We start from the raw sequence: 12,977 nt of genomic DNA, 5'->3' as shown, positions 1-12,977 counted from the left end.
CTTAGCCCCACCCACCTCACAGGGTGTCTGTTGTGGGGGGGAGGGGAAAGGAGATTGTTAGCCGCTTTGAGACTCCTTCGGGTAGTGATAAAGCGGGATATCAAATCCAAACTACTCTATTTCCAGTGTTCAAGCTTGAGTGCATTTATGTATTTAGCCATTATGGCACCACTCATGCACAAGAGGGCAGTATCAACAGGACTATTAAAACAGCTGGAGTATTAAAATCTTTGGGAAAAGCCACTGGAAATGTCCTAATAAGAACTGAATGTGTTCTGTGGCCTGTTGGGTGATGGTGGAAAATTGAATAGGAGGGGAAATGAATGGAGTGCCCTAAAAGACGACATGGTTAACTATCTGGAACACTTAACAGGAGCACTCTATATTGGATTTTTTTGTTACACTGGTGTGTAATATTTGTGAATCTAATCCCTGAACTGCTGATGATTCAGTAAAATATTTGAAACATCTCAGACTATTTCAGTTCTAAAACTGGGCTTATTTGCCAAGTGGACTGAAACTTCCACCTCAACAATCTTCAAATATTTTTATTGTTAATTAGGTAGAACTCCCAGTTTGAAAGGCTGAAAACAGGTGCCTATTTTAGGAAGTAGTAATAACTATTTGGGGTCAACATTTTGGTTTTTTTTTGCTTTGAATATATCTTACTGAAATTTGGAAGAGAATACAAAGATTAATACCAGATCAGATCAGAAAGAAAAAGGGAAAAACAAGATGACAAGAAAAGAAGAAAGGAAAAAAGAAAGGACAAAGAAGAGAGAAAGAGAACTTCTAATTCTTCATCTGTCTGCTATATGTAGAAAATTATTCAACACATCCAGTCCAATATAACACCCAACAAAGGTACTTTCTATAAACCAATATTATTTTCAGTCATCAAATGGGTCAATTTTTGAATCCAAACATTGGAGCAGCAAGTGTGAGAATTGCTCTGGGCTTATAGTTAAAGGAATGACGGATAAGTACTGTCTGAAACAAGGAGGAAAAGACCCACATGTTCTTATTGAAAAGGTTGTCACATGCAAGATGGAGCAAGCTTGTTTACTCCTGCTCCAGTGGGTAGGACTCGAACCAATAGCTTCAACATATAAGAAACAAGATTCTGACTAAACACCAGGAAGAATTTTCTGAGAGTAGTAGCTGTTCAACAGTGGAATGGACTTCATTGGAAGGTGGCAGACTCTTTTTCCTTGGAGGTTTTAAAGCAGAGGTTGGATAGCTGTCATGGATGCTTTAGTTGAGATTCCTGTTGGACTAGATCAGGGGTCAGCAACCTAAGGCCCATGGGCCACAAGAGGCCCATGGGGGTCATTTAACCGGCCCATGGACCCCCGCCACCTGCTTGGGGACCTCTGCTGCCTGCTCGGTTGGCTCCCGTGTGCCATGCTAAACTGGCGCAGAGCAGAGCGGAGACCGCCTTCCGTGACACTGGCTGGCTTCCCATTGGCTGCAGGAAGCTCCTGCAGCCAATGGGAAACTGCACACACCTCCTCCGTGCCAGAAGGAGCACTGGAAATAGCATTTGTGCATGCGTGCGCGCGTGTGCGCGCGCACACACACACACTGGCCCACCACGGCGGCTGTGGGACCGTGAACCAGCCCAAGCCACAAGAACTTTGCCGACTCCTGGACTAGATGACCTTTGGAGTCCCTTCCAACTTTAAAATTCTATGAGTCAAACCTGGCAGGCTGCAGTCTTTTACCCAGTTACCTGGGAATAAGCCCCACTGAACTCAAGTGATACTCACTGCTTTCTATATGTAAATAAGATTGTGCTTTGAGAGGGAGAAGTTATAAATAATTCCTTACAGGATTCTTCTGTATTGTGGAGTGGAAAAAAGTTGTCCTACTATCCAGACTAGTATGTGATCCTTGATTTGTTTCAGGGTTCATGTGTATTATTATTTTTTATAAATTATAGACTCTGTGCTTGCTTGAGATATTTAAACATTATGATGAGCCAGGCAGCATTTCTGCTGCATATTTTAATTCACATCTCCATATGTGGCCTCTCACTTGCGTGCAAAAGGCAAAGAACTGTGAATTCCATGTTTATGTAGAGGGTTTGCACTGAAATACATTTTACAATGTAATATATTATTTTCTAAGTAATAGAAGGTTTGTACAAAACAGCATTTGTGTGTTGACCTTGAAAATAGAGGCCATAGAGGTGCCTTGCAGTTTACATGTGCAAAGTGTTTAATTTGTTAAGTTCAAAACACAATTAAGACTCTTGTAACCTTATTCAAAGCTTGTTAACTCTGAAGTAAGTCCCATTTATTTTTAGTATGACTCTGAACAGTAAGTGCATTTAGGATTGCATCCCTAATTTCTAAAATAGCATTTCAAATTATTTCATGGTAGTTAGAATTAAGGTATAACAAATGTGCTTGGGTGGTAATTGACAGGATATGGAGGCTTTCCACATGATCTCCTGAGTTTCGTTTCTATGCTCCTATTATCTAAACTGCTTTCTTACTCTAGGTATAATTTGTTAAATCCAAAATGAGCAACCATTGGATTTTACATACTGAGTTATACCATAATGTTGTTGAGAGACATCTAGGAGGTCTTTGAAACTATGTCTTTCCAAGTTTGACTATTAGAGATGTGTTCTCTTAGTCTGTTTAATTGCTAATATCTTTATTTCATTTGATGATGGTGATGATGTTGTTATTGTTATATTTCCTCACAAAAGTGACCCCAAGCTATTTACAAAGACATTCAGGGGCATGAATATTGACATTTGTTTTCAGTAGTGATGGTGGCTTTAGTGTGTAGTGACTGTTAGGTAGTTTTTTACTTCATTTTAAAGGACAGATTTATGTGGAATGTCAGCATTGTGAATCTTTTATATGGAATTACTTATATGCCAGACATAATATGAACTGTGACAGATCTGTTATAGATTTGCTCCCAGAATACTTAAAGGCACAGCAACCATATGCTGATTTCTGATAAATTGACATACTGTATTATGACACAGGTAATATTTTTGTCCATAGTATATATCTTAAATATGTTTAATAAATTATGAAAGCTTGTATTAGGCCTGTCTTCATGGCTACAAAAAGCTATAGCATGAAACTAATAAGTTATGGTGCAGGGGAAGAGCAAGTGTGGGCTCCTTTCTGTGTCTAGCAACTTCCATCCAGCAATGTAATCTCTCTTGCTTTCAGTCAGCTGGGAAAGTGTTAGCAGTTATCTCCAGGCTCTAGTTTAAACACCTTTTTTAAAATGAATTGCCCACCCTCTTCATTATACTTTTGACTCCTGCCTCTTTATCCATCATTTGGAGTGCAATATTTGGAACAGCTGTAATTACCATGGAAAGAGGACCCAGACCAGTCAAATATGTTAAGGGGGGATATTAGCAGACACTTATTGAATATTTCTGTTCTGCTCTCTTGATCTATCTCCTGTAGTTCTGAAATTGTTTGATACACAACAGCAGGAATTTACGCAGAACATTTCTGAAGTTGCTTTTTACCCTAGTGGAGACCTTTCAGAAGTTAAAAAATGGTCCCTACTTATTTAGCATGTTAATAAATTTAAAGGATGTCAAACTTGAAATGGTTAATTCCCCAAAGAGCTTTTCTGCATAACACAGCTCATCCCTTTCATGGACTCGGTTCTCACTAAAATCAACCTATCACCACTGTTAATTCTCAGACTGTTACTAGTCAGTGAGTTGTGGTATGCATGCAAATCCCTTCCAAACACTGAGGATGAATATAGTGGAGAATCAAGCACTTCTCAGAGCAGATGGCTCCTTTCCTCGGTGGCATGTGAATATTATGTTGTTGGCCATGCTCTCCTCATGGATACAGGCTGAAGATTGCATTCCATGCAGGTGAAACTCGGAAACTTAGAATATCATCGAAAAGTGCATTTATTTCAGTAATGCAACTTATTATTATTTTTTAAATTTTTACAAATGCTTGCTTTTGGAAATTCCACAGTAATAAAACAAATAGTTACAAAAAGACAAAAATAAACAAAAATAAGCATCGCTATTACATTTCATTAATTAATTGACCCGCCTAACGACAAATAATTACAATTACACCAAATAAAGGCTTGACATATCCTGCTTTGCATGTCATGCATCTATCTCATATATTGGTTTCACCTTTTAAGTTGCATTACTGAAATAAATGCACTTTTCGACGATATTCTAATTTTCCGAGTTTCACCTGTACTGAAAATTCTAATTTTCTGAGTTTCACCTGTCGTTTAAAAGTAGGGTGGGAAAGAAACATAGCTGGTAAACAATTCTGGATTATGGGAATGGGGGCAGAATCAATCACTTGGCTAGTAGCCTTATCTTCCATGAATTTGTCTAATCCTCTTAAAGCCATTCAGGTTGGTCGCCTAGCCCTTGTGGGAGTGAATTCTATAGCTTGTGCTGTGAGAAAAAAGTACTTTTTGTCTGTCCTGAATCTTCCAACATTCAGCTTCATGGCCCCCGAGTTCTAGCATTATGAGAGAAGGAGAAAAATATTCCGCTATTTGCTTTCTTCGCACTGTGCATTATCATATACAACTCTAGCATGCTAGAGGGTTTTGTTCAGGGGCTCCACATTCAAAGGCAAAATGGGGCAAAGTCAGGAACCAGCAAAAACGTCTCTCTGTTAGGCGGAGGGCTGCTTACTGGGGTGTGGTCTCAGGGCCCTCCCATTACTTTCCCAGAGGAGAAGCGAGAAGAAAGCCCCTTCCCTACTGGCTTCTGGGACTCTCCTAGAGCCCTTACATTTCCTTCCCAGAGTTCATTAAAGAATGCGCTACCATGATTATTGGGCTTTGGGAAGATGTCACAAGGCTCTGGCACACTGCTAGAGCCCTCCTGCACCCTTCCCAAAGCCCAGTAAGTGAGGAAAACCCACTGGGTATGTGAGTGGGAAGGGAGAATAAATGGAGGACAGAGAGCGACAAGTTTCCCTGGCTCTCCAATAATTCCTAACCCACAAACACCTAAGGTTGCAATCGCACAAGTAAAGTGAACACAAGTTGCAGGCTTGCTGTATCTCCTCTTGGCTTTCATGTAAACAAAAAAGCCCCAGATGTTGTAACCTATCCTCCTACATGAATTGCTCCAGCAACTTAATCATTTTTGTTGCCCTTTTCTGAACCTTTTCCAACTCTGCAATATCATTTTTGAAATTAGATGATTGGAACAGTTTGCAGTATTCCAAGCATGGTTGCACCATGGATTATGATACTGGCATTTTTAATTTTCATTTCTTTTTCTAATGACCCCCAATATGAAATCCACCTTTTCCACAGTTGCTATACCCTGGGGCAAACATCTCCTTGGAACTCTCCACTACAACCCCATTCAGGATTAGTAGGTGGGGATGGGCTTGCGCTGAAGCAGACTGAGCAGCAGGGCAGGCTACCTTACCTACTCACTCCTCATAAACAGCCAAGACAAGCACACTTCACTTGTGGCCCAGGCATGTGATCTTGGCTTGTGATCTGGCAGGTGAAGGGAAGACTACATCTCCTTAGATCTTTCAATGAGCCAACATTTATTATTTATTTGATTTATATACCACCCTTAATCAAAAGATCTCAGGGCAGTTCATAAGATAAAAATGCAAGATAAAAGCACAAATAAATTATTAAAACAGAAATAATAAATCAATAACCCTCACTCTCACAAATATATTTAAAAGGCTGTAGAATATTAATCCGCCAAAGACCTGGTTGAAGAATGTTTCCCCTTGGTGCCTATTTGTTGCTCCCTAGGATGGGAGTCAGTCTGGGCTCCTATCTTTGTTGGTGGTGGAGTTTCTCTCCATACATATAGGCAAGCCACTTTCTGCCCTTCATATTTGCCTTGTTTAATATTGTAATTTCCTAGAACTGAAATTTGTGCCACCTGTCAGCCACCCCCAATCTATTCTAATTGTGGCTAGATTACAAACCTTTTTTCAGCATGTGAGATAATGTAAGCTTAGTCTCTAGTTTCTGAGCTGTTGCTGTCTACTTTTAACTATGACAATTCATTTTGCGTTACTTTGATGAATTAGTGGCACTTATGCTGCTGTTCAGCTAGCACCCAGGAATAATAGCAACTCTTAAAAAGTTTAACAGAGGCCCATCGCTGGTTTTGTTTCTGGAAAACTGGAGCATGAACTCACCCTGGATTCGAAGGAGGTTTTGTCTAATAATGGCAGACTTTATCCTAAGGGTAAAGAGGAATTCAGATCCCCCATGTGCTACCATGTTGTTATTTATTATTATTACTCTGAAGTGCTGGAGTGCCCAGATGTTATTTCTGTGTAGGATTTGTTTTGACTTGAAGCCAAAATAAATTGGCTCCACATCAAAGAACGATTTTCTGTCCAGAGATGCATGAGAGTAAAATTGTCAGGCTACAGCAAATGATACTACTTTTGAAAACAGCAGAATTGTCTCGTGGTTGAATTAGATTATTACAGGCATTCTATGCATTTAAGAGATACTATTATCTAAATTGCTTTTTAAAAATCCTGTTTAGACATAATTTGTCAAATTTGAAAATGAGATACCAGTTTGAGAAAAAAGGTAGATAACATTTTCCCTCCCATGTTCCAGCTCTAGCTCTAAACACTGCAGAAGATGTAAAGGACAGGACTGAGCAGCTGTCACAGGTACTACATTTTGTGTCCCAGCTCCAGGAAGCTAGCATTTTTGGAGGAGATGTTGTCCATGCCATATTGCTGTATGTCTCCTTGAAGTGAAAGAGGCATGTATAGGAGCTCTGCTTGGAGGATTGTGTCCTATGTGTTGTTTTGTGAACTGCCATGTATACCCTCATTTTATATGCTTCCATTGCGGGACAGGTGAGCTTTCTAATTTAGAGGTAGCAAAGGATCAGAGTTTTTAAAGAGAAGTTTGCCAAGCTATAGCCTCAGTTATATTGTACTGTGATGCTATTGTGTCACATCTTGTGTACAGGTATTTCAGGGTCAGTTGAGTGGGTAGCATTTTTCAGACACATCTGTATAGTGTATATTCATGTTAGTTTCTGATCCCACTCAGATTGAAAGGCAAAAAAAAAGAAAAAGGCCTATATGGTGCCTCATTCTCATTTCCACTCAGGTATTCAATTACCGTAAGTCTATTTACTTCAAGATCCACCCACCCACTGTGCAATAACCCATTCATTTTTCTTGATAACATCTTGTTCCCAGTCATAGCTGCCAAGTTTTCCCTTTTCTCGCGAGGAAGCCTATTCAGCATAAGGGAAAATCCCTTTAAAAAAGGGATAACTTGGCAGCTATGTTCCCAGTTATAACAACTATATAGGTTGCATATTGGGGATTGCAAGCACCACTTCTACTGAAAGTTTCAGTGTTTGCAATCTCAGAAGAGGCTTCAGTCTTTGCATTAAGTGCTGCTGTGTTGGTTTGCATGGGAGGTTCTTCATACACCTACACAGTTGGGAGCTTCTGATTTAGTGTAGGGAAGGGAAGGGAAAGGAAAGGGTATGGGGCAGAGTGAAAGAAGAAAGCAGAGTGATAATAGATCAGCAGAAGAGACTCCGCTAACTGGATTTGGCTCATACACCATGCTCTGAGTATTGGGGTATACATATACCGTATTTTTCCATGTATAAGATGAAGTTTTTTTGCTTTTAAAAATTAGTAAAAAAATGGGGGTCATCTTGTAACGGAACATGGGCATCTGGGGGAATTTTTAAAATATTTAAGCATATGTCCAGGATTTGGACTTGGGTGGGCTGAGGCTGCCGTCCCCCCTCCCCCCCCTCCGGGCTGCATGCTGGTGACTGGCTCGCCTCCTGAAGCCCCCGCTGGTTTGACCACCGGATCGAGAGCAGCTGCCACCGCCACCGCTGAGAGCTGCCTCAGCTACCTCTCCTTGCCCTTCTTTCCTTTTTTCCCCTCTTCCCCTCTCAAACTCCCACCCTGCCCCCAGCCCGCTCACCACCTTCCTCAGCTCAGTTTGTTCGACGGCATGGCCCGACGCAGAGCGGCCGCTGCCTTCCCCCGGCTCTTCCTTGGCATCCTGCTTGGTAGCCTGCTTCACCGCAGCAGCAGCCGCCACCGAGGGGGAGTGTGTGGTGTCCCCGCAGGCGCTGCCTTTGCTTCTGCAAACGTCTTCTGCTGGAAACGGCTTCTGCTGCCTTTGCTTCTGCTAACTTCTTCTGCTGCAAACTGCTTCTGCTGGAAACTTGAGGGTGATCGCCCCCCAAAAGATTGACAACTTGCCGCCGCCAATCATCCAGATTTTCACTTCTATTTTAGGGTTTCATTTTCTTAATTTTGGGTTCAAAAAAAGTTGTTGTTGTTTAGTCGTTTAGTCGTGTCCGACTCTTCGTGACCCCATGGACCATAGCACGCCAGGCACTCCTGTCTTCCACTGCCTCCCGCAGTTTGGTCAAACTCATGTTTGTAGCTTCAAGAACACTGTCTAGCCATCTCGTCCTCTGTCGTCCCCTTCTCCTTGTGCCCTCCATCTTTTCCAACATCAGGGTCTTTTCCAGGGAGTCTTCTCTTCTCATGAGGTGGCCAAAGTATTGGAGCCTCAGCTTCAGGATCTGTCCTTCCAGTGAGCACTCAGGGCTGATTTCCTTCAGAATGGATAAGTTTGATCTTCTTGCAGTCCATGGGACTCTCAAAAAAATAGGGGTGGTCTTATACATGGGGGCGTCTTATACATGGAAAAATATGGTAACTTCTTTAGGGCAGAAACATGGATTAGTTGCCCCATTGGGTTTCTTCAAATGCTATGATTCTGTAGGGGAATTCAGAAAAATGCTTCCTCTTTACTTTTACTTTGCGGCCAGTTTGTCAACACAATTTACAGACAATCCTGAGAAACACACTTCATTTCAGTTTGTTTAGTAGCTGCTGAATAGCAGCTGAGATATTTTTAGAATGTGGTTTCCTGGGTGATGGGACTGTGAACTCTTTGCTTTTAAGTGCAAAGCTTAAATTCTGACACAAATTCTGACACAATCTTAGATTTACTGGGTTTTATTTGGGCTCTGCAGGAACCTTTCTTCATATTTATTTAGGTTGCAATATAATTTGGATAGAGGGTTTTTCCATAGATTAATAGCCTCATTAAATGTTGAGATTACTTGTATATCACATAAGAGTGTGACGCTTCTAAGTGTGTGCATTTTAGTAATCTTTATTTCATGGCTTTTTATTTGGTGCTTCAAATTAATTGTTATCATGGCTTTTTATTAGGTATTTAGTCCAAATTAATTGTTATCAAACAACATTTTAGAATGGTAACACTGATAACATATTTATGCAATTAAATTTCTAACAAACAAAAATTAAGTAATATACATAAACTCAGTTCTACATTACGTAAGCTTAGTTACTTGGAGGATGTATAACGTAGCAGCTAAAAATGTGAGTATAGAATTTAAATGTTAACCTGAGCTGGAAACTCATTAGATGGTCTTACACAAGATTCTGGTCTCTGGCCTAGTTGACATGTAATGGTAAACCAGAGTTAAACTACCGGTAACTGTGGCTTACCGGGAACAGGGAAGAATGCTGGTGCATGCCACACAAATCATGCCCCCTCCTCACTTTGCCGCACCAGGAGAAAACAAACCAGAATGCTGTCTTAGTATTATGTGCGAACCAGCATTCATGGTTGCAGAGAAACAGTTTGCTGGTTTGCACATGACACTAAACCAGTGCTCTGGTTTCTTTCCTTCTGGTACAGCAAGGGAAGGAGGGGTGATTTGAAGAGCATGCACCAGCACAATTGCTCATTCCCAGTAAACCATAGGTTGTTTTACTCTGGCTTACCATTAGATGTTTTATGGTTTAGCTCTTTTCATACAACATAGGGATAATAATTCTTGCCTTAGGGATTTAGTATGCCTTATTGAGATTGCACAGCTATTTGAGTGGGGTTGTAACAGGCTAGTTAGCAAGTTTTAAGCAAACCATCACATCTTATTTTAATGTATGGTTATATTGTTTGTATTATCTTAATACAGACGTCAGAAAGAAGTGGAAACTCGACTAAAATAAGCAAGGGTAAGTAAGCCTTTTCAGTATTTCAATCTGCAGCATGTCTGTTAGACTGAATCATGTATATCTCATACATTGTCAGGTTATCCTGTATAGCATGTTCTTGGGCCATTGGAGACATTACTGCTGTCACTCCTAAGAGCCCTCCTGGATCAGATAAACTAGTTCACATAGTCCAGGCATCCCCAACATGTGGCCCTCCAGATGTTTTGGCCTACAACTCCCATGATCCCTAGCTAACAGGACCCAGTGGTCAGGGATGATGGGAATTGTAGTCCCAAACATCTGGAGGGCCAATGGTTGGGGATGCCTGACCTAGTCCTTTATCATGTTTCCCAACCACATGGCTTTGGGCAGTCCACAAGCAGGACACAAAGGCAAGAGCCTCTCTCCAGTTGCTGCTCCCCAGTAGTTGATACTCAATGGCATTGGGGTGGGGTGCCCTTCCTGCCTAGTTATTTTGAAAGGTGGTCCCAACATACTTGGTTGTTATTACAGTATATCGAGGTCTCAGCATTTAACGTTTCACTTGTGTTGGGTTAAGAGAAAACAGTGGGGGGAAATAGAAAATTAGCTTTCACTTTTTATTTATTTTAATCAAAAGATAATGCACACACGTGTGCACACCACTGTCACTCATTAACAGTGCATGCATGTTTACTCAGGAATAAATTGCATTGAGTTCAAGGGGGCTTACTCCTAGGTAAATTACAGGATTACAGCCTAAGAAGATTAAAGCCAATTCCAGATAATCTTGGACTTTTTTGTCCAATGTTTGCTGGAATTTCCTCTTGTCCTGGGTGCTCAATGCTAAATGAAGGCCCGTGGAATGCCACAGTTCAGCAATGTATTGGCTGCCTCATATCAGCGGGGGCCTATACAGTCCTGCTCCTGGTGGTGTACAGTAGTGCCTCAGATGGTGATATAGCTATTGTGACTAGTCACAGAATATATATATATATCCCTTTAAAAGCCATCTAAAGCTGTGGGTTTTTATATAAGAAGGTACGGTAGCTGTCTTATACAAGGACAGACTCCCCCACCCATCTGACTAAGTATTGTCTACTACTCCAACTGGAGGCAGCTGGCCATGGTCTCAAGCAGCAATATTTCCCATAACCTGCTACCTGATAGCAGGGACTGAACCTGGGCTTTGGCATAGCATATTCTCTAGCGCTGAACTATAGTCCTTCCATGTTTCTTCCCCTATTTCTTCTAGCAGCAGTTAAAGCTTTATTAATTTTTTTTGGGGGGGGGGGGTTCTCAACTTCACCTGTAGTCTACACTGTTATTTGCCACTCTTACAAATGTGATCATGTAAAAATTATAGCATTGCTTACAGTGTTGCCAGCTGATTACTGATTGAACATGATGAAGATGATAATAAGCTAGAATTAATCCATTTAGTTCTTCAGCCCCTCAAGATGATTTGTGCAGAGTTGCCAGTTAATCAGTCTTTTTTTGGAACATCCTTTAATCTCAATATTATTTTTAGTGGATTTTGGCACTGGCTGGTTCATAAGCATGAGCACTATCATGGCTAAGAAATGCAGCAAACTTTGCAGGTGTGGTATTTGGCAAATATGGGATAACCAAGGATAACCAATGCAGTCCCCTCCAGAAGTTGTGGACTGCAACTCTCATTAGCACCAGCCACCATGGCTAATTGGCAGGGATGCTGAGAGCCATAGCTTTCAAAAAGACTATTGCTAAGTCATCAACTAGATTGCCTTTGATTTCTATAAGAAGCACACAGATACTTGAAATTTAACATTATGTTAGATATTTCAAATATAATATTATATTAGAAGGGCAGTTTAAGCTTTTATTAAAACCAAATTCGGAAACCTAGAAAGCCTCCTAAAGCCTGTTTCTGGTGTGAGAATTATAAGTGTTGAGATTCATACACTGTTTCTTTAACATATATAAAATTATTTGAAGTAAATTTCCTACAGTATATAGTAATCTTACTATTTTTTTTATCTTTGTGATTTTACAACTGTATGTTAACAGTTACAGAAAAGGTTGTATTTACAGCAGTGAAAGTGTTTTTCTTTCCATTGTAGAAGGACCAACACATCACAGTCACAGATGCCACTGTTTAGTAAAGTCCTATTTTTTGTTGTTTGTTAGTTTTAATTTTTGTATTATTATGCTTTATTTTGTAAACTTCTTTGTGAGTTAGCTCTGAAAAGCAGTATATAAAACTATAATTTCTGTATTGCAAACTTGAATATTTTTGTCCATTGGTTCCTAGGGAATTTTAAAAGATTACAATGAGGTGGTGAGCATAATGAGGAAGGATCTACAGAACACCTGTATTTCAATGTATTACAATACTACAGGAATTATGGGAAAGAGTGGGTTAACTAAAGTGGAGTTGTACTTTACACTCAAGTTTCAGAAAAGGAACAAATAGATTATTTAAGGAGAAAAAGGTTTCACACCTACCGGTAATACCAAAGCAAAGAAAATCCTATGTTTAGGTAACAGCGTTTTATACACACCCCAATACATATGCCTGTTGGTTTATGATACCATGAATAGCTGTACAAACTTGTATGTAACAGCATATATAGTTACATTGACTTTAAGATCTCTGCTACTAAGTATGAGCAAACAACCAGCAAGAGTAGCTATCCATATATCACTAGACAACTTTTCGATTAGAAGGTATTTTATTCAACTTGTTTGTAAACTATGTGAACAGCCAGTGATTACCAGGCAGCTGTGAACCAGGGAGGGATGGGGTCATTGTAAGAAATTGCAATAGATTCTGTTATATATGCTTAGTAGAGCATCATATATTTTGAGAATGTTATGTGAACTCTCTCTGCATTTATGAGACAAATTTAGATTTGTTTTCAGTGGGGCTTGATTCATCTTCAGCAGAAATGACTGACTGATGGAAACTGTTTGCTTTAGGTTAAAGTGTAATTGCTT

General features: G+C 40.2%; 1 protein-coding gene across 1 annotated transcript in view; it reads left to right on the top strand.

The window, feature by feature from the left end:
- B3GLCT (beta 3-glucosyltransferase) overlaps positions 1 to 12,977 on the top strand; it is a 75,110-nt gene that overhangs the window by 14,454 nt on the left and 47,679 nt on the right. The window contains exons 3-4 of the mRNA XM_035114902.2: positions 6,604 to 6,659; positions 10,001 to 10,040. Coding sequence (XP_034970793.2) covers positions 6,604 to 6,659; positions 10,001 to 10,040 — 96 coding nt within the window. The remainder of the gene's footprint in view (positions 1 to 6,603; positions 6,660 to 10,000; positions 10,041 to 12,977) is intronic.

The sequence above is a fragment of the Zootoca vivipara genome, chromosome 4 (assembly GCF_963506605.1).
Source record: "Zootoca vivipara chromosome 4, rZooViv1.1, whole genome shotgun sequence".
NCBI classification, from domain to species: Eukaryota; Metazoa; Chordata; class Lepidosauria; order Squamata; family Lacertidae; genus Zootoca; species Zootoca vivipara.
Note: the sequence above shows the minus strand (reverse complement) of the source record. Positions and strands in the feature narration are given on the sequence as shown.